Consider the following 18,938-nt stretch of genomic DNA (forward strand, 5'->3'; position numbering starts at 1 on the left):
CGAAGGCAGACGCTTAACCGCTGTGCCACCCAGGCGCCCCTTTTCAGACCTTTTTAAAAATACATGTGCCTGGCCATCCCAGACCTACTGACTCTGAATCTAGGAGTCAGTCATGGCTATCTGTGGTTCCAGAAATAAAAAGCCTGAGGTAATTCTCTTGTAAGCCCTCCCCACCTTAAGAACTGTTGGCTTATATTTATAACGGTTACCAAGTTTTAGAGTATTATTAAAAGTGAGGGTAATTGGGTATCTATGGAAAATTAACATTTCTCTTTTGTCATTATCTTCAGTTTTATTGCAGAGTGGTTTTTTTTTGTGATGATTTCTTTTTAAAATCATCAGTTTTGTAATTTAGATACTGGTGCTAAGCAATTATAATATATTGCATTTCTTGAGAAATATATTCTAGGAAGGAAATTAAATTCAATAGAACTTTAATTATTTTTCTCATGGAGGGCTTTAATGGGAAGTAAACTTTCTGCCAGTATTTCCATTAAGTATCTCAGAAAAAAACAGTCTGGAATGATGGGGGAATCAAAGCAAAACAAAAATGGTCTTGAACTTTGCATTTGCACTTTTTTTTTTTTTAAGATTTTATTTATTTATTGGACAGAGAGAGACACAGCCAACGAGAGAGGGAACACAAGCAAGGGGAGTGGGAAAGGAAGAAGCAGGCTCCCAGCAGAGCAGGGAGCCTTATGTGGGGCTCGATCCCAGGACCCTGGGATCACGCCCTGGGCTGAAGGCAGATGCTTAATGACTGAGCCACCAAGGCGCCCCATGCATTTGTACTTTTAAGCATTCTTTTCCAGTTACTGATGAACCTTAACTTTTAAATTCTAATAATATCTTGTCATTTGGGGGTCAAGACAATATCTAGGCTTAGGAAGATTATTTAAGGGTTCTGCAAGTTACTAGCTTTCCTCTTGTTTTAATTATTGTGGTGAGCTTAAGACAGCTAAATAACCATCTCTCCTTCTCCTACCTTGCAAATGATAGTCCTTCTTCCATCCTGTTTATACTAAGGGCATATTAATAATAGATCTGGGGGCGCCTGGGTGGCACAGCGGTTAAGCGGCTGCCTTCCGCTCAGGGCGTTGATCCCGGCGTTATGGGATCGAGCCCCACATCAGGCTCCTCCGCTATGAGCCTGCTTCTTCCTCTCCCACTCCCCCTGCTTGTGTTCCCTCTCTCACTAGCTGTCTCTATCTCTGTCAAATAAATAAAATCTTTAAAAAAAAAAATAATAGATCTGAGCCAAGGGTTATGTAATACTGTTTCCTGTAGTTGAGTGAAGGAGCAAGTCCCAGGTTAATTCTCCTGACACTCATCTTTCATTTAAGCTAAAAAGAAATTAAAATGATTGAAAACTATTTGGACATATAACCTGTATTTCTCTTTCCCTTGCTTTAGTTGATTACAGGCATAGTGAAACCAGCGCAACAGCTCTGATGGTTGCTGCAGGACGAGGTTTTTCAAGTCAAGTAGAGCAGCTAATTAGTATGGGAGCCAATGTTCATAGTAAAGCATCAAATGGCTGGTAATTTTAAACTGCATGCATTCTTTGTAGCTCTTGGTATAGCTCCACATACCGTTTTTGACTCCTTACATTTGTCTTTATATTAAAAACTATGGTGTAGTAGTTGCTGATCCATCTCTAAGGGGTGAATGAATAGTTTGACTTGTTTTATAATTTTGAGATCATTATTTCTCTGTCTAAATTTGATCTATTTGAATTTTGGCAGGATGGCTTTAGATTGGGCTAAACACTTTGGACAGACTGAAATTGTGGATCTTCTAGAATCTTACAGGTAAAACTTTATACTGTGCTTACTTAACCTAACTTCTTTTTTAAAAGCTTAGCCATGTAGATTATAGACTATGACAAGGTAGGCTATAGTCTCTTATGCAGGGATTTTCCTTTTTCTTTTTTTTTGAATTCTAAGGAATTTTTTGTCTGATTTTGTTTTTTGTTTTTGGTAGGATACCAATAAGATCCAGTGTGTTTATAATACTTTATCTTATTTCGTTTTGAAAAACTGAAGGGGGATTTTCAGTTAAACATGGTAGATACAACACATGTCATTTATTTTTGCATTTTCCCAAAACCTCATTGAAATGATAAGGAAGGAATATAAAATGTGCAAGCTATGACAAAGTCAAAGAGATTGGAAGAGGACATAGCAACTGATGGAAGATAGGAGTACATATTTGGGTGATAGAAGGCTAATGGATCAGTGGTGTTTGACTTAGCAGAGCTATGAAAACTGAAAGCTCAGTGCCTGCAGAGGGAAGTGCCAGTGAGAAACAAACAAGCTTCTTAGAGGCTTACTTAACTACATCTGAAGGACGGTGAAGGTTAGGGCAATAACAACAACAACAACAACAAAAAGAAAACAAAAAAGCCCACCCAGAATTGATTGAAATTGAAATTCTTTATGAGGAACATTTCGAATTCGAGATTCCCACTTCCCCTGCCATTAGATGAGATATCCCTTCCCCAACTTTGTAGGAAGTGGGAAGTTTATTAAAGAATTAAACCACAGAAGCTTTGGACTTGGGGCTACCAGGCACAGTGGGGGAGTGCGAGTGAGGTATCAAACAGAAAAGTCCACTTACAGACTGAAGGTTGAGATACCATCCACTCCCTTCCGCTGCTGTCCCTGTCACCCTTTCCTGTTTGAAGCAGAAAATGTGAGAATTCTTTCCTGGGAAAATAGACCAAGCCCAGGGAAAAGAATTAGAATTATAGAGGGTTTGATATTCTTTCAGTGAAATGACCATTATTTATTTATTTATTTATTTATTTATTTATTTATTTATTTATTTTAGAGGTCAGAATGGCAATTTTATTTTTTGTTTTTTTAATAATAATTTTTTTATTATGTTATGTTAGTCACCATACAGTACATCCCTAGTTTTTGATGTAATGTTCCATGATTCATTACTTGTGTATAACACCCAGTGCACCATGCAATACGTGTCCTCCTTACTACGCATCACCAGCCTATCCCATCTTTAAGCCAGATAGCTCAACAGTCCCCACCTGTGCACATGGAGGTTTTTTGTGCATTCTCTTTGAAGATGAACAAAGTGCTAAGGATTGATCACCAGGCATCTTTGAGGGGGAAAAGTACCCACGATCAGACAACAATAGCAAAAAAAACCCTGGAACTTGGAGGGACTAAGCATCAGTGACCAGAAGAAAACTTCAAAAACTAATAGAAAATATTCATAAAACAGAAACAGTGTGTTATGAAACAGGAACAGAACACAAATCTTTATTCAAATTTTATCTTTATGAGGGCTACCTAAATTTATCCTGCTGTTGTAGTCTACCTCCTTGTGCTATTGATCCTTCTTAACCTGTTCTACTTTTTCTTTTGTCTGTAGGACCTGCCACACTCTGATAAATTTTTTTTCTTTTTTAAAAAATTTAATTAATTAACATATAGTGTATTATTAGTTTCAGAGGTAGAGTTCAGTGATTCATCGGTTTTTTTTTTCCAGAACTTATTCATCTTTTAAGATTTTACTTATTTGAGAGAGAGCGTGTGTGCGTGTGCACACATGCGCGCACAAAGAGAGGGAGAGTGTGCGTGAGTAGGCGGGAGGGACAGAGAGAGAGGGAGAAGCAGACTCCCTGCTGAGCAGGGAGCCCAGTGCAGGACTCGATTCTAGAACCCCGAGATCATGACCTGAGCTAAAGGCAGCTGCTTAATCAACTGAGCCACCCAGGCGCCCATCATCTTATTTTTCTTTTTTTAGCTTCTTTTTCTAAAAATTTAAATTCAATTAATTAACATATAATGTATTATTAGTTTCAGAGGTAGAGGTCAGTGATTCATCAGTCTTGTATAATACCCGGTGCTCATTACATCACGTGCCTTCCTTAATGCCCATCACCCAGATACCCCATCCCCCGCTCCCCTCCAGCAACCCTCAGTTTGTTTTCTGTGATTAAGAGTCTCTTATGGTTTGCCTCCATCTATGATTGCATCGTTTCATTTTTTCCTCTCTTCCCCGATGCCCCTCTGTTTTGTTTCTTAAATTCCGCATATGAATGAGATCATATATGTATAACTTTGATTTTAAAAAAAGAATTGGACAATACTTTCAAAATCCTATGAAACAAATCCTTCATGTAGGTAATTAAAGGTTTTAGCTAAAGTTAGGTTAGATGTATAGATAGATAGATTATGTAGGTCTTAGATGAGATATCTAAAGAAGAGAACAAGATAATTTTAAAGGAAAAGATATTCAAAGAAAATATATTTTATAATACATTGATAGCATCTGTTTTCAACCTATAAGAATCAAAAAAGAAAAAAAATGAATTTGAAGTTAAAATATACTAAAATATCTTTTATACAAGAACATAAAAATGTTTTGAGTTGGGTTTTTGTATTTTATGCTATAGATACAGTCTCAGGAGAAGGGAATGTTTGAAGTATGAAATTAGTCTTGTCATTTTAATTTCATTAAATGGTCATGAAGGTTAGAGTCACAAAGTTCTTAGCAGACCCAAACGATAATTATGGTACAGCAGGTTTTGTCGTCATTTCGATAATAGCACACAGAACTTGCAGTCCTTTTAGTGCTAATGCTTTGAATGTTCCGGACGTTCTTAGGATGCTGGGAATAGCTCAGTAGACACTACAGATTATCAAATAGCAGTAATCTGGATAGTATTCTAATTATCCTAGCTAACTGGGCTTTCTTTTTATTCTACAGATCATGACGTTATCGGTTATAAATTTCAGATATTTAAAATTAAATTAATGATGTTTGCAGGATTATTGATAACAGATAGATCATTAAAGTTAGAGCTTTATTATTTTTTTTAAAGATTATTTGAGAGAGAGAGAACACAGAGCGAGTGAGAACATGAGCAGGGGGAGGGCAGAGGCAGAGGGAGAAACATTCTTCCCACAGAGCAGGGAGCCTGACGAGGGGCACTATCCCAGGACCCTGAGATCATAACCTGAGCTGAAGGCAGACGCCTAACTGACTGAGCCACCCAGGCGCCCCTCAAGTTAGGGCTTTAAACAAAGACATTATACCCTATTCACTTACCTGTTAAGAAGTAAGAAAACAAAAAATTTGGAATGTTTTAAAATTAATCTTAAAGTTTAAAATAACTGCAGTTAGAATTTTAATATTTTCCCTATTGAAAGCAGGCTTAGTTACTTTTTTGCTAAGCTCTTTAAGAGAAATTGGTCTGAACTGAACTTCCTAGAAATCTTACTGATAATGATGGCAGAAGGTTATATTTTTACATATGGGATGAAGAAGCAATCTATTATTTCAGTAATTTATGCTGATTTGGGGCTTTTGGAAAATAGCATAATCAATCTGCTTTTAGTATGGGATAACCAAATTAGCAGTCATGTTAAGCTGGTACTTGTAGAATTGTTTTGTTTTGTTTTAAATGTGGACTTTGCTTCAGAGTATTGTTTATACGAGTGAACAATTAGAAACAATCTTTTAAGAAAATACAAATGATGCATGTGATGTAATGAGCACCAGGTATTATATAAGACTGATGAATCCCAGACCTGTACTCCTGAAACCAGTAATACATTATATGTGAATTAATTGAATTTAAATAAAGAAAAAAGAAAATACAAATGATGATCAAAGGTGTGTGTTTTAAGTTTTATTGAGGTAAAGTTAACTGTGTAATTCACCCATTTAAGTATACAGTTTAGTGGCTTTTAGTATGTTTGCCATGTTACACCTTTTTTAAAGATTTTATTTATTTAGAGAGAGGGAGGGCAAGCGGGGGGAGGGGCAGGAGAGGGAGAGAGAGAATCTCGATCAGACTCTGCGCTGAGTATGGAGCCCGATACAGGGCTTGATCTCAACGACCCTGAGGTCATGATCTGAGCGGAAACCAAGAGTCGGACGCTTAACTGACCGAGCCACCCAGGTGCCCCTTGCTGTGTTTTGTTTTGTTTTTTTTTTTTAAAGATTTTATTTATTTATTCGACAGAGATGGAGACAGCCAGCGAGAGAGGGAACACAAGCAGGGGGAGTGGGAGAGGAGGAAGCAGGCTCACAGCGGAGGAGCCTGATGTGGGGCTCGATCCCATAACGCTGGGATCACGCCCTGAGCTGAAAGCAGATGCTTAATGACTGTGCCACCCAGGCGCCCCTGCTGTGTTGTTATTAACGACAATCAATTTTGAGAACATGTTCATCACCACCGCCCCCCCTTCCCGGGGAATCCTGGAATCATTAGCAGGCATTCCTCATCTTTCCCAGCTCTTTCAGCCCTAGGCAACTAGTCTACTTTCTGTTTCTATCGATTTGTCTGTTCTGTACACTTAATCTAAGTGGAATGATTTAGTATGTGGTCTTTTTGTGATTGACTTCTTTCAATTAGCATAATGTTTTCAAGGTTCGCTAACTCATGTTGTAGCATCCTTTTTCTGACTGAGTGATATTCTGTTCTGTGGCTAGATCACAGTTTGTTTAACCATTCTTCCATTGATGAACAGCTGGGGTTTACATTTTTTGGCTGTTATGAATAATACTGGTATGAACGTTTGTGTACGGCGGTTTATGTGGACATATATTTTCATTTCTCTTGTTCGTACGCCTAGGGGTGGAATTTCTGGGGCATCTGGTAACACTGTGTTTAATATTTTGGGGAACTGCCACATTGTTTTTCCAAGTGGCTTTACCATTTTATGTTCCCACTAACAATGTATGATGGTTACAATTTCTCCACACCCTCTTTAAATTAACACTTACCATCCTCTCTGTCTTGATTATAGTCATCCTAATGGGTGTGAAGTGGTATCTCATGTCGTTTTGATTTTCATTTCTCTGATGAGTAATGATGTTGGATATCTTTTCAGTGTGTTCATGGGCCATTTGTGTATTTTCTTTGGAGAAATGTCTTCAGGTTGTGTTTTCAAAAAGCACTTATTGGCAAAGTTTACTTTGGATAATGTGCTGTAAGCCAAAACATGAATTGTAGCTGGGACATTAAGTACCACTTACCCTCCTTAGGGTATATTCCGTATTGGAAGAAGGACATCATGGGAATCATTGGCCTTAAAGGATGACTCCTTTTGATGATGAAAATGAGTTGGTTATTATTATTATTTTTTTTTAAGTGCTTCACTGGAGTTTGGAAATCTAGATGAAAGTTCTCTGGTTCACACAAATGGAAGTGACCTCAGTGCAGAAGACAGAGAGCTCCTGAAAGCGTATCATCACAGTTTTGATGACGAAAAAGTCGACTTGGATTTGATCATGCACCTTCTATACAATATCTGCCACGGCTGCGACGCCGGTGAGTGAGTGTCGTCTAAAAGAACTCAGACAGCACTGTGCACTCGATTTCGAAGTTAATATTTTGCGCGTGCAGATTTTTACAGAATTCCATTGGCAATATTGCATAAATAATCTCCTAAGTGTCCTAAGTATTACAGTTTAGCAGTATTTGAAAACTTGTGATATAGCTCATTACAGCTGAGCCTGTCGATTGGTTCTGGTTTGTAAAACCAGAGATTTATTATTTAAAAAAAAAATCCTTCTTCTCCAAGGTGCAATATTAATTTTCCTACCTGGATATGATGAAATTGTTGGACTGAGGGACCGCATCCTGTTTGATGACAAACGGTTTGCTGACAACACACATAGGTAAAAGCAAAAGCTTTACATTTGTTGCTGTAAGTAACAGATGGGTACCATAGTGTATTTTCCCTTTCCATTGTCAACAGATACCAAGTCTTTATGCTTCATTCAAATATGCAAACATCTGATCAAAAGAAAGTATTAAAAAACCCACCTGCTGGCGTTCGAAAAATAGTAAGCTTCATAAACTTTTCTTTTGTCCATTTCAGTAGTCATTGGTCCTGTGTTCCTATTAACTGTAACGTAACATCCCCTTGCAGATTCTTTCCACCAATATTGCTGAAACCAGCATCACAGTCAACGATGTTGTCTTTGTTATTGATTCTGGTAAGGTGAAAGAGGTATGTATGGATAAGTTGTATTTTGTTTAGATGAAGAGGGTTAAGTTACATTCCAATAAGTGCTTTTATAATTCACTTTAGTGGGAAGATTTCTAGTTCTGCATGAATTTAACATAGTCATTGTTGATTTCTTTAAAGTGAATATTTTACCCTAAGCAGTTCAGAATGTAGGATCTAGATATTGTAACAGATTATACAAAAAAACTAGCTTCTGCTGATTAAATACTAGGAAGAAAGTAAAGGGTTGGTTAGTTACACTGTGAAAATTTTGTCACAGTGTGGGAATTGGATTACATATTTTGTATGCTGCCCTTTCCTACTACATGTGGGCATGCACCATGTCCCTCTTGTTCAGTGTTTATCTCCAGGGCTCCACATGTAGTAGGTTTTCAAAAGATATTTCGTTCAAGAGAACCATCCTAAGACAGTGTGAGTGGTGAGAACCAGAGTTCAGCAAAGGCCAGTTAGCAGCCGCACGGTCCCAGTACTTGCTTTTGTAAAAATAAATTTCACCGGAACACTGCCCTGTTCACTCTTTTGCCTATTGTCTGTGGTAGCTTTCACACTGCAACTGGAATAGTTGTAACATAGACCCTCTACAAAGGCTAAAATATTTACTGCCAACCCTGATATAAAGAAAAGACAGCATTTATTTTCTTTCTGCATTGAAATGCTCAGCAGTTCTCTATCCCCTTCACTTTGGCGGATCCTTTCACTGAAAGGATGGAAAGTGATAGAGGTGGTTGATTTTCAAGGAAAGATACTATCTGTGTTGTGGAAAGCAAATGTTGTCTGTTCTAGTGGATAGAAATGATCATGTTTTAATGTGGAAAAAATTTGTTAATTGCTTTATAATATTTTCAGTGTAATTTTTAGGAATATCTTACAGAAAATAAAATTTTATTATAAAATTTGGACATTTCAGTATAGTTGGATACTATAAAGAAGGGATACATTTTATTTTTTGTAAGAGGATAATGATGAATATTATCACTTAAAGTCTGAATGGTGAGTCAGTGAAAATTCAGGTTTTATTGCTCTGAAATTATCTAAAGCCGATGAAGTGGATTTTGAAATTTCTGTGGGTGTCATTTATCAGGTAAACCCCGGTTTAGAACATGATGGTAGTGTCAGAAGTTAATTTACATACAAAATTGACAAATGTGACATTTTATTAAAAACTACTTAAGTAGCATCTTTTCTTAAAATCCCGTAATTAAACTGTTATGAGAACACATTTGTATTTGTTCTATATAGTTATTTTATGAAAGGGAAAGTATAAGTCACTGAACGATTAAGTATATATTCTAGTTAGCAATGCATTCTTTTAAAATCTTTCTCTACAGTAAATCTTGGCTTTAGATGTTTAGGGAATATGAGGTAATAATGGTTCCTTTTTACTTTCTCTTTTGTAACGTCCTGGATAGGCTAACTGCGTTCATAGCTCAGTAGGGGTAAAATGGAACGGATTACAAATTCTTCACTTTGGAGATAGGATTGGTTCAGTCATTATTGTTATTCCTCCAGATCAGCTCTCTGGCATGCATTTTATTTTATTTTATGTTTTTATTTTTAATTTTTTTCCAAAACTGTATTTTGTTTTATTTATTTATTTTTTTATGTTAGTCGCCATACAGTACATCCCCGGATTCCTATGCAAAGTTCGATGCTTCATTAGTTGCGTATAACACCCAGTGCACCATGCAATACGTGCCCTCCTTACTACCCATCACCAGTCTATCCCATTCCCCCACCCCCTCCCCTCTGAAGTCTTCAGTTTGTTTCTCATAGTCCATAGTCTCTCATGTTTCATTCCCCCTTCTGATTACCCCCCTTTTCTTTATCCCTTTCTTCCCCTACCGATCATCCTAGTTCTTATGTTCCATAGATGAGAGAAATCATATGATAATTGTCTTTCTCTGCTTGACTTATTTCACTTAGCATTATCTCCTCCAGTGCCGTCCATGTTGCAGCAAATGTTGAGAATTCGTTCTTTCTGATAGCTGAGTAATATTCCATTGTATATATGGACCACAGCTTCTTAATCCAGTCATCTGTTGAAGGGCATCTCGGCTCCTTCCATGATTTGGCTATTGTGGACAATGCAGCTATGAACATTGGGGTGCATATGGCCCTTCTCTTTACTACGTCTGTATCTTTGGGGTAAACACCCAGTAGTGCAATGGCTGGGTCATAGGGTAGTTCAATTTTTAACTTTTTAAGGGACCTCCACACTGTTTTCCAGAGTGGCTGTACCAACTTGCATTCCCACCAACAATGTAGGAGGGATCCCCTTTCTCCACATCCTCTCCAACAATTGTTGTTTCTTGCCTTGTCTATCTTTGCCATTCTAACTGGCGTAAGGTGGTATCTCAGTGTGGTTTTGATTTGAATTTCCCTGATGGCTAATGATTTTGAACATTTTTTCATGTGTCTGTTAGCCATTTGTATGTCTTCATTGGAAAAGTGTCTGTTCATATCTTCTGCCCATTTTATGATTTGTTTATTTGTTTCTCGTGTATTGAGTTTGAGAAGTTCTTTGTAGATCTTGGATACCAGTCCTTTATCTGTGGTGTCCTTTGCAAATATATTCTCCCATTCCGTGGGCTGTCTCTTAGTTTTTTTGACTGTTTCCTTGGCTGTGCAGAAGCTCTTTATCCTGATAAAGTCCCATAAGTTCATTTTATCTTTTATTTCTCTTGCCTTTGGAGATGTGTCGTGAAAAAGGTTGCTCTGGCCGATGTCATAGAAGTTGTTGCCTATGTTCTCCTCTAGAATTTTGATGGATTCCTGTCTCACATTGAGGTCTTTCATCCATTTGGAGTTTATTTTTGTGTATGGTGTGAGAGAGTGGTCAAGTTTCATTCTTTTGCATGTAGCTGTCCAATTTTCCCAGCACCATTTATTGAAGAGACTGTCTTTTTTCCACCGGATGTTTTTTCCTGCTTTATCAAAGATTAGTTGCCCAAAGAGCCGAGGGTCCATTTCTGGGTTCTCTATTCTGTTCCATTGGTCGATGTGTCTGTTTTTGTGCCAGTACCATGCTGTCTTTGTGATCACAGCTTTGTAGTACAGCTCGAAATCCGGCATTGTGATGCCCCCAGCTTTGTTTTTCCTTTTCAACAGTTCCTTGGAGATTCGGGGCCTTTTCTGGTTCCATACAAATTTAAGGACTATTTGTTCCAGTTCTTTGAAAAATGTCCTCGGTATTTTGATCGGGATAGCATTGAAAGTGTAGATTGCTCTGGGTAGTATGGACATTTTAACTATGTTAATTCTTCCAATCCATGAGCATGGAATATTTTTCCATCTTTTTATGTCTTCCTCAATATCTTTCAAAAGTGATCTATAGTTTCTAGCATATAGGTCCTTTACGTCTCTGGTTAAGTTAATTCCAAGGTAACGCATGGTTTTTGGTGTTATTGTAAATGGGATGGATTCCCTAATTTCTCTTTCTTCAGTCTCGTTATTCGTGTATAGAAATGCAACTGATTTCTGGGCATTGATTTTGTATCCTGCCACCTTACTGAATTGTTCTATAACTTCTAATAGTTTGGGAGTGGATTCCTTTGGGTTTTCCATATAGAGTATCATGTCATCTGCAAAGAGAGACAGTTTGACTTCTTCTTTGCCGATTTGGATACCTTTGATCCCTTTTTGTCTTCTGATTGCTGTTGCAAGGACTTCTAGTACTATGTTGAATAATAGTGGCGAGAGTGGGCATCCTTGTCGTGTTCCTGATCTTAAGGGAAAGGCTTCCAGCTTTTCCCCATTGAGAATAATGCTTGCAGTAGGCTTTTCATAGATGGCTTTTATGAGATTGAGAAATGTACCCTCTATTCCTACACTCTGAAGGGTTTTAATCAGGAAAGGATGCTGTATTTTGTCAAATGCTTTTTCTGCATCAATTGAGAGGATCATATGGTTCTTGAGTCTTTTCTTGTTGATATGATGTATCACATTGATTGATTTGCGAGTGTTGAACCATGCTTGCATCCCAGGTATGAATCCCACTTGGTCATGATGGATAATCCTTTTAATGTACTGTTGGATTCTATTAGCAAGGATCTTGTTGAGGATTTTGGCATCCATATTCATTAGAGAAATCGGTCTGTAATTCTCCTTTTTGAGGGGGTCTTTGCCTGGTTTGGGGATCAAGGTAATATTAGCCTCATAGAATGAGTTTGGTAGCTTTCCTTCTGTTTCTATTTTTTGAAATAGCTTTAGGAGAATAGGTATTATTTCTTCTTTGAATGTTTGGTAGAATTCCCCAGGAAAACCGTCTGGGCCTGGAGTTTTATTATTTGGAAGGTTGTTTATCACTGACTCAATTTCTTCATAGTTAATTGGCCTGTTTAAGAAATCTATTTCTTCCTGTTTCAGTCTTGGTAGTTTATAGGTTTCCAGGAAGGCCTCCATCTCTTCCAGATTGCTTAGTTTTTTGGCATATAGCTGTTGATAAAAATTTCTAATAATCCTTCCAATTTCAATGTTGTTGGTCGTGACCTCTCCCTTTTCACTCATAATTTTAATAATTTCGGTCCTTTCTCTTTGCTTTTGGATAAGTCTTGTCTGGCATGCATTTTAGAAACTGTCTTTCCCTTATCACTCCTATCCCTTGTGGTGCTAGAAATCTGATAGGAAATGACCTCAAGAGAATAGATCCGTTTTCTTCAGTCTTGATGTCCATGAGTACTGACTGCTCTTATCCACCTGTGGCAGAGAGAAACAATAACTAAGCAAGGCACGGAATGAGGATGTTTTTACAGCTCTTCTGAGTTTATTTTTCTTTTTTTTTTTTTTTAAAGATTTTATTTATTTATTCGACAGAGAGACAGCCAGCGAGAGAGGGAACACAAGCAGGGGGAGTGGGAGAGGAAGAAGCAGGCTCCAAGTGGAGGAGCCTGATGTGGGGCTTGATCCCAGAACGCCAGGATCACGCCCTGAGCCGAAGGCAGACGCTTAACCGCTGTGCCACCCAGGCGCCCCCTGAGTTTATTTTTCATTCTTTTTCCTTAGAATGTTTGTAACCAGAGATCTTGGATTTTTTTTTTCTTTAATCCATGCCCCATCCTAATTATCTAATCAAGAGGGGCCTTGAATTTAGCTTGGCATGTTAAAATATATTCATAATATTTCTTGCTATTTTTTCTTAAACACCTTTTATAAAAGTTTTAATATGAAGATAACTTAAATATTACAGAAATCCTTTGATGCACTGAATTTTGTTACAATGTTAAAAATGGTGTGGATTTCCAAAGCTAGTGCCATACAACGAAAAGGCAGGTAATGTATATTTAATGTACATTCATTCATTCAGTTGCCTATAAAATGGAAACATTTTGATATGTATTACATATTTAACGTATATTCTGCTTTCTATATAAAATGTTAAAATTTTCATGTGAGTCTTAATTCTTATATTGTTTCTGCAAAGCAAGCCATTTTAATACTTTCTTTAAAAGTTGAATTCAGGTTATGTTAGAAATTTTTGACTAGTATAATCTGTCCTCAGAAGATGTAAGAAACTTAAAAAACAAAATTAAAAGGAAAATATTTTAACCATTTGCAATATAGGACAAAGGGCTAATTTCTGTATTTGGCAAAAAACTCTTTAAAAATCAGTTCATAAAGACCAAGACATTAACCTCACATACACCTCATCTATGCCAGAATAAGTGCAAATTAATGAGGAAATTTTTTTGCTTATCACCAGATTGGCATTGATGAAAATGTTTAACAGTACCTACAACGGAGTTGGCAAAAGCGTGGGCCAGTAAGCTTTCCTAGTTTGCTGATGGGAGTGTCAATTGCTGTGACTTCTTCAGAGGACAGTTTGAAACTGTTTATCCAAATCTACCCTTGACCGGTGGATTCCACTTCTCATAATTTATCCTGAGTGGACCTGTGCATGTGTGCAGAGTCGCGTTGAAGAATGTTTTCCGCAGCACAGTTTGTATAGTGAAAACTCTGGAAGTATTGTAGATAAATAAATTATGCTGTAGCCATACAATGGTATATTAGATAACTGTTTGAGGAAAGATGTGGATGTATGTAATGTTATGCGGAATGAGTTCTTAGAATATATTATTGGTTGAAAAAAGTAAGGTGTAGAACGTGTGTCTATAGTATTTGTGCTAAATATATATATATATAGAGAGAGAGAGAGAGAACTAAATAAATATATATATATAATGCTAAATATATATATATAAAATAAATATATATTTGTATGTATGTATATATTTAGGGCAGAAATGCATTGTCAGATTTGAGAGAAACATTAAAAAACAGTTGTTGACTCTGAGGAGGAGGATTTGTGGGGCTCTTTGAAGGAAGGAGATTTAATTTTCATTTTTTTTTTTTTGTAGTTTGGTTATTTTAGTACGTGCTTGCATTGCTTTTTCTTTTTTAAAAAACGGAAGATTAAAAAGTATCCTATTTTTCAGTAATTATTTGACTAATTTTTTTTTGTATTTTTACTAACGGGAAAACATCACACACTGAGTTTAAAGCAGTGCCTCATATGCTGAAGATGGGGGATACATTATTTCTGTACTTTATAATCTCACAGAATGTTCTTGAGGGCTTGTTGCTGTTACCGTACCAGTTGTTTTCTTATGACAGTGGCTTGATACACTAGCTAGGTTTATAGGTGGTTAATCGTATGTTATCCGGGAGGAAAATCAGAAATTGTAGGAATTTTCCTTGTCATCTTTTTCAACCAATTTTTTTGATAGCAATCACTGTGTAAGGGTTAGGGATGCGATGGTGAATAAACTATAGTCTGAGGAGTAAAGTTTGAGGTGGGGGGAATGGTGCAGTCCATCCCAGAATCCAGTGAAGTGAGCAATTTTAATACCATGTGATTTGTGCTATGACTGGATAATGCTTCTAGAGGAGTGAAGGTAGAATCTGAGATAAATACGAATAAAGAGGTGTTGTGGAAAGACCGTTCGAGCAGAGGCAAGGCATACACAAAGGCCAGCAGAGTTGTTTGGATGGAGTTTAGCTTAGAGGAGAATAGTGAAAAATGAGCGGAAAGAGGTAAGTTGTGGATATGTCCTTAAGGGTCATTTTGTGTCTCCTCTCTTTTTTCTTAATAAGCCAAAGGATGGCACGATTTTAGTATTCTTTCAGCTCTTTGAAGAATGAATTGGTAGAGACAAAGCTGATGGCAGGAGGACCCAGGAGGAGGCTCTTTCATTAATACTTGCATTTACAGTAAGGGAGAGATGACAATTGTCTGGATTGTGAGAGCGTTGGTAGAAGATATTAAGGAGAGCAGTATTGGTGATCATATGTCCAGGGCTGAGGAATAGTGTGGAGTCAAGGATGTCATACAGGTGTCTGTCTTGGAGACTTGTGTGGATGGTGGTGCCATCGTCAGGGAAAATGGGAAGAGTGATTACGTTGGTGAGAAGAATTAACTTCTGGTTGTGTTGAGTTTGGGTCGGCTGGAAAATCCAAGTGGAGCTAAGAGGCTGCTGAAGTATAGGTGTAGGGTTAGGACGAAGGGATCTCCGTGGATGGAAATTGAAGTCAGGAGGATAATTACGATCCCCTTGGGAGGGAGGCTACAATAGGAGAGCAGAGGGCTGAGGTCCAGCCTCACAGGAACATCAACATTTAAGGATTGGCAAAGGATAGAAAGGTCTCAGAGGAGGCTGGATAGGAGGAATGCCAATGGGTTGATAGTGAGGACAGTACTTGACGAAGGAAGCATGGTCCAATGTCTCATTTTGTAGCTTGTATCACAGTGTGTTGTAGCTTTGAGAGGGTAGGGATATTTCTGGATCTCTATCGCTTAGCGTGTTCAGCCTGGCCATTAGCTGATACAGTGACTCTGGGGGAAATGACGAGAAGCTGCTTTTCTTCAAGATATTTTTCTCCTACTTCCCAGAAAATGATACAAGTCTCTCTGGTGACAGGCAGTGCCACTCCCTCAGAGTTGTGTAATGCTTACTTTACACAGCTCTGAACAGCCAGCTTGAGCACGGTGCTTGTGTCAGTTGAGTAAAGCTGATGAAGTGTAAACCACCAGGGATTTTTTCATTAGTTTTACCCACTTTCATATGTATGTCACTTACAGATTTGTTTTTAATCATTACCCTAGTAGGTGTATCAGGTAGGTGTCATTCGTGAGTTTTTATGAATGAGTCCCAGATGAATGAATTGCCTTCTGGAAAGATTCTGAGGGGAGCAATACCACAGTAGGGAATCACACTCAGATGTCCTGACACTGGTCCATGGCTCTGTCTCCTGAAGCACACTGCTTTTAGAGTTGCCTTGGTCTAGTCTTTATTCCTTGTTTGAATCTTAATTTTTTATTTCACTTTTAAGGGCAGGGAGATGCAGACCTGGAATTTGTTTCCGGCTGTTCAGTAGACTCCGATTCCAGAATATGTTGGAATTTCAGACTCCAGAACTTTTGAGAATGCCATTACAGGTAGAAATTTACTAAACTCAAAAGGGCTATTTTTATGGGTGAGGGAGGAGAAGGGACCATTTCAGCTTAATACCAGTTGGACTTTTAAATGATCAATTCCTAAAACATAATCATAAAATGTATATGATGGGAGGTGGTTATGTATCTAATATTTTTTTCCTAGACAAAATGTAATCCATAAGCCTCCGAAATTTTAAAGAATTACCTGAGTGCATTTAAATTATGGTACAGTTTATAGATACATTGTTGTTTTTTTTAAATCAACATTTTAGAAGTCTGACAACCATATAGTGTTCACCTTTCACATTCTCATTGAGGATTAGAAAACATTATTTAGGGGCACCTGGGTGGCGCAGTAGTGAGGCGTCTGCCTTCGGCTCAGGGCATGATCCCTGCGTTCTGGGATCGAGCCGCACATCAGGCTCCTCCGCTGGGAGCCTGCTTCTCCCTCTCCCACTCACCCTGCTTGTGTTCCCTCTCTAGCTGGCTGTCTGTCAAATAAATAAATAAAATCTTAAAAAAAAAAAAAGAGAACAGATTATTTAAATTCCAAAAGATAATAGCAAAATCTCAGTTTAAGATGCTGAAATTAGGGGCGCCTGGGTGGCACAGCGGTTAAGCGTCTGCCTTTGGCTCAGGGCGTGATCCCGGCGTTCTGGGATCGAGCCCCACATCAGGCTCCTCCGCTATGAGCCTGCTGCTTCCTCTCCCACTCCCCCTGCTTGTGCTCCCTCTCTCGCTGGCTGTCTCTCTCTCTGTCGAATAAATAAAATCTTTAAAAAAAAAAAAAAAGATGCTGAAATTAACCTTGGTAGTTTGGAAATGAGTCCACTGAGATTTCCTGGCCTTTATTAATTGTATGCTTTAAGTTTTCTGACCTCACAGAAGAGCCAGACATTGTGGTTCCTAGGGAAAACTACCGGAAATACATTAATTTGATTCTCTGGTGTGCTGAACTAGATGCTGGCTTCCAAACTTCTAAAGATGTTATTTCTTCATTTGAGAGAGAGTGAGCATCAGTAGGGAGAGGGGCAAAGGGAGAGGGAGAAGAGCTGAAGGCAGATGCTTAACTGACTGAGCCACCCAGGCGCCTCTCCCATGATTTCTTTGAAAGTCAACATCAACATAAATTTCCAACATTTCAAAATTATTTGCTGTTCTCGTTTACAGGAACTTTGTTTGCATACTAAGCTGTTAGCCCCTGTGAATTGTCCTATTGCTGATTTCCTAATGAAAGCTCCTGAGCCCCCACCAGCTTTAATTGTAAGAAATGCTGTACAAATGCTTAAGGTTGGTGTCTTCGTAGTTTTATTTTACCTATTTTACTTGAGATTTAAACACAGTGAGGATACATCTTACCTAATTTTGTACTTAAAAATATTATCTTAAATAATCATGTACTTTGAATAATGCTGTCATGGTAATTACAGTTCTTTTTTTATATAAAATATTGGAAGCAAACTATGTTGTTTTTATAAGATGTGGCAAAGAAAAATTTACATTTTCCTTTCTTGATGATTTTTAGGCATGTGATTTGAGTAAACCTAGGTTTTTGGTCGTGTCAAGTTCTGTTCTGTGTTCTTTTGTTTAGACAATAGATGCGATGGATACGTGGGAGGACCTCACTGAGCTGGGCTATCATTTGGCTGATTTGCCCGTGGAACCACATCTTGGGAAAATGGTCCTGTGCGCTGTTGTTTTAAAGTGCCTGGACCCCATCCTCACCATTGCCTGCACACTAGCCTATCGAGATCCTTTTGTCCTGCCAACCCAGGCCTCTCAGAAACGGGCAGCTATGCTTTGTAGGAAACGCTTCACTGCGGGAACTTTCAGTGACCACATGGCCCTTCTCAGAGCGTTCCAGGTACTGTTTAGTATTGTCATCTCCTTTCTGAACATGTGGCTATATCTGGGGCAAGTGTAACGAATTACAAAAGAGATACAATTCCATTAATTTTGTTTCATTATAAAGTCACATTTTATTTCTAGCTTAGAGAAATAACTTTCCTACTGTTCATGTGTTGGAATTATCACTGTTTGTCTCTACTTTTTTTCTTTTGTTTTCTCAGTTTTTTCCATGTAGGAATATGTGTATACGTATATTTATGTTTATTTACTTATATTCATTTTCTAATACCCAGGTTCCTTATCTTTTAATCATATCTTGGGCAGGGAACGCTCTAAAATTTTAGTTAAGAAGCAATCAATGTATGTATTATTCAAAGTATGTAGAACGAAACTTGGAATAAAATTATCTTGAATTTAGTTATCTATTGATTTTTTTTAGAGTACATCTTTTTCTTGTGTGCTCATGACATTGTGCTAAGAAGTTAATTTTATAAAGTAAAATCGAAATATCACTTAAAACTTTTCAAGATAACGGTAGTGAGAAATTGAGGAGTGTGATAAATGGGAAAGAAAAGATAAGGAAAATGGGATTCTGAGGGAAGGAAATGATACGTAATTTAGAATTTCAAATAATGTGGAGAAGGTGATGT

At 37.8% G+C, this 18,938-nt stretch overlaps 1 protein-coding gene across 9 annotated transcripts in view; it reads left to right on the plus strand.

Annotated features, from left to right (window-relative positions):
* Nucleotides 1–18,938, plus strand: part of YTHDC2 (YTH domain containing 2) — a 77,035-nt gene that overhangs the window by 29,053 nt on the left and 29,044 nt on the right. For all 9 annotated transcript variants that reach the window (XR_004623954.1, XR_002143689.2, XM_019804684.2 and 6 more), the window contains 10 exons: nt 1,414–1,540; nt 1,746–1,811; nt 7,128–7,306; nt 7,560–7,656; nt 7,737–7,824; nt 7,911–7,991; nt 13,195–13,277; nt 16,335–16,440; nt 17,611–17,730; nt 18,032–18,304. Coding sequence is in view for 7 of the 9 variants with exons in the window: in XM_019804684.2 (XP_019660243.2) it covers nt 1,414–1,540; nt 1,746–1,811; nt 7,128–7,306; nt 7,560–7,656; nt 7,737–7,824; nt 7,911–7,991; nt 13,195–13,277; nt 16,335–16,440; nt 17,611–17,730; nt 18,032–18,304 (1,220 nt within the window). In the remaining 2 variants the exon portion in view is untranslated. The remainder of the gene's footprint in view (nt 1–1,413; nt 1,541–1,745; nt 1,812–7,127; nt 7,307–7,559; nt 7,657–7,736; nt 7,825–7,910; nt 7,992–13,194; nt 13,278–16,334; nt 16,441–17,610; nt 17,731–18,031; nt 18,305–18,938) is intronic.

This window comes from Ailuropoda melanoleuca, chromosome 3, assembly GCF_002007445.2.
Source record: "Ailuropoda melanoleuca isolate Jingjing chromosome 3, ASM200744v2, whole genome shotgun sequence".
In the NCBI taxonomy this organism is placed as follows: Eukaryota; Metazoa; Chordata; class Mammalia; order Carnivora; family Ursidae; genus Ailuropoda; species Ailuropoda melanoleuca.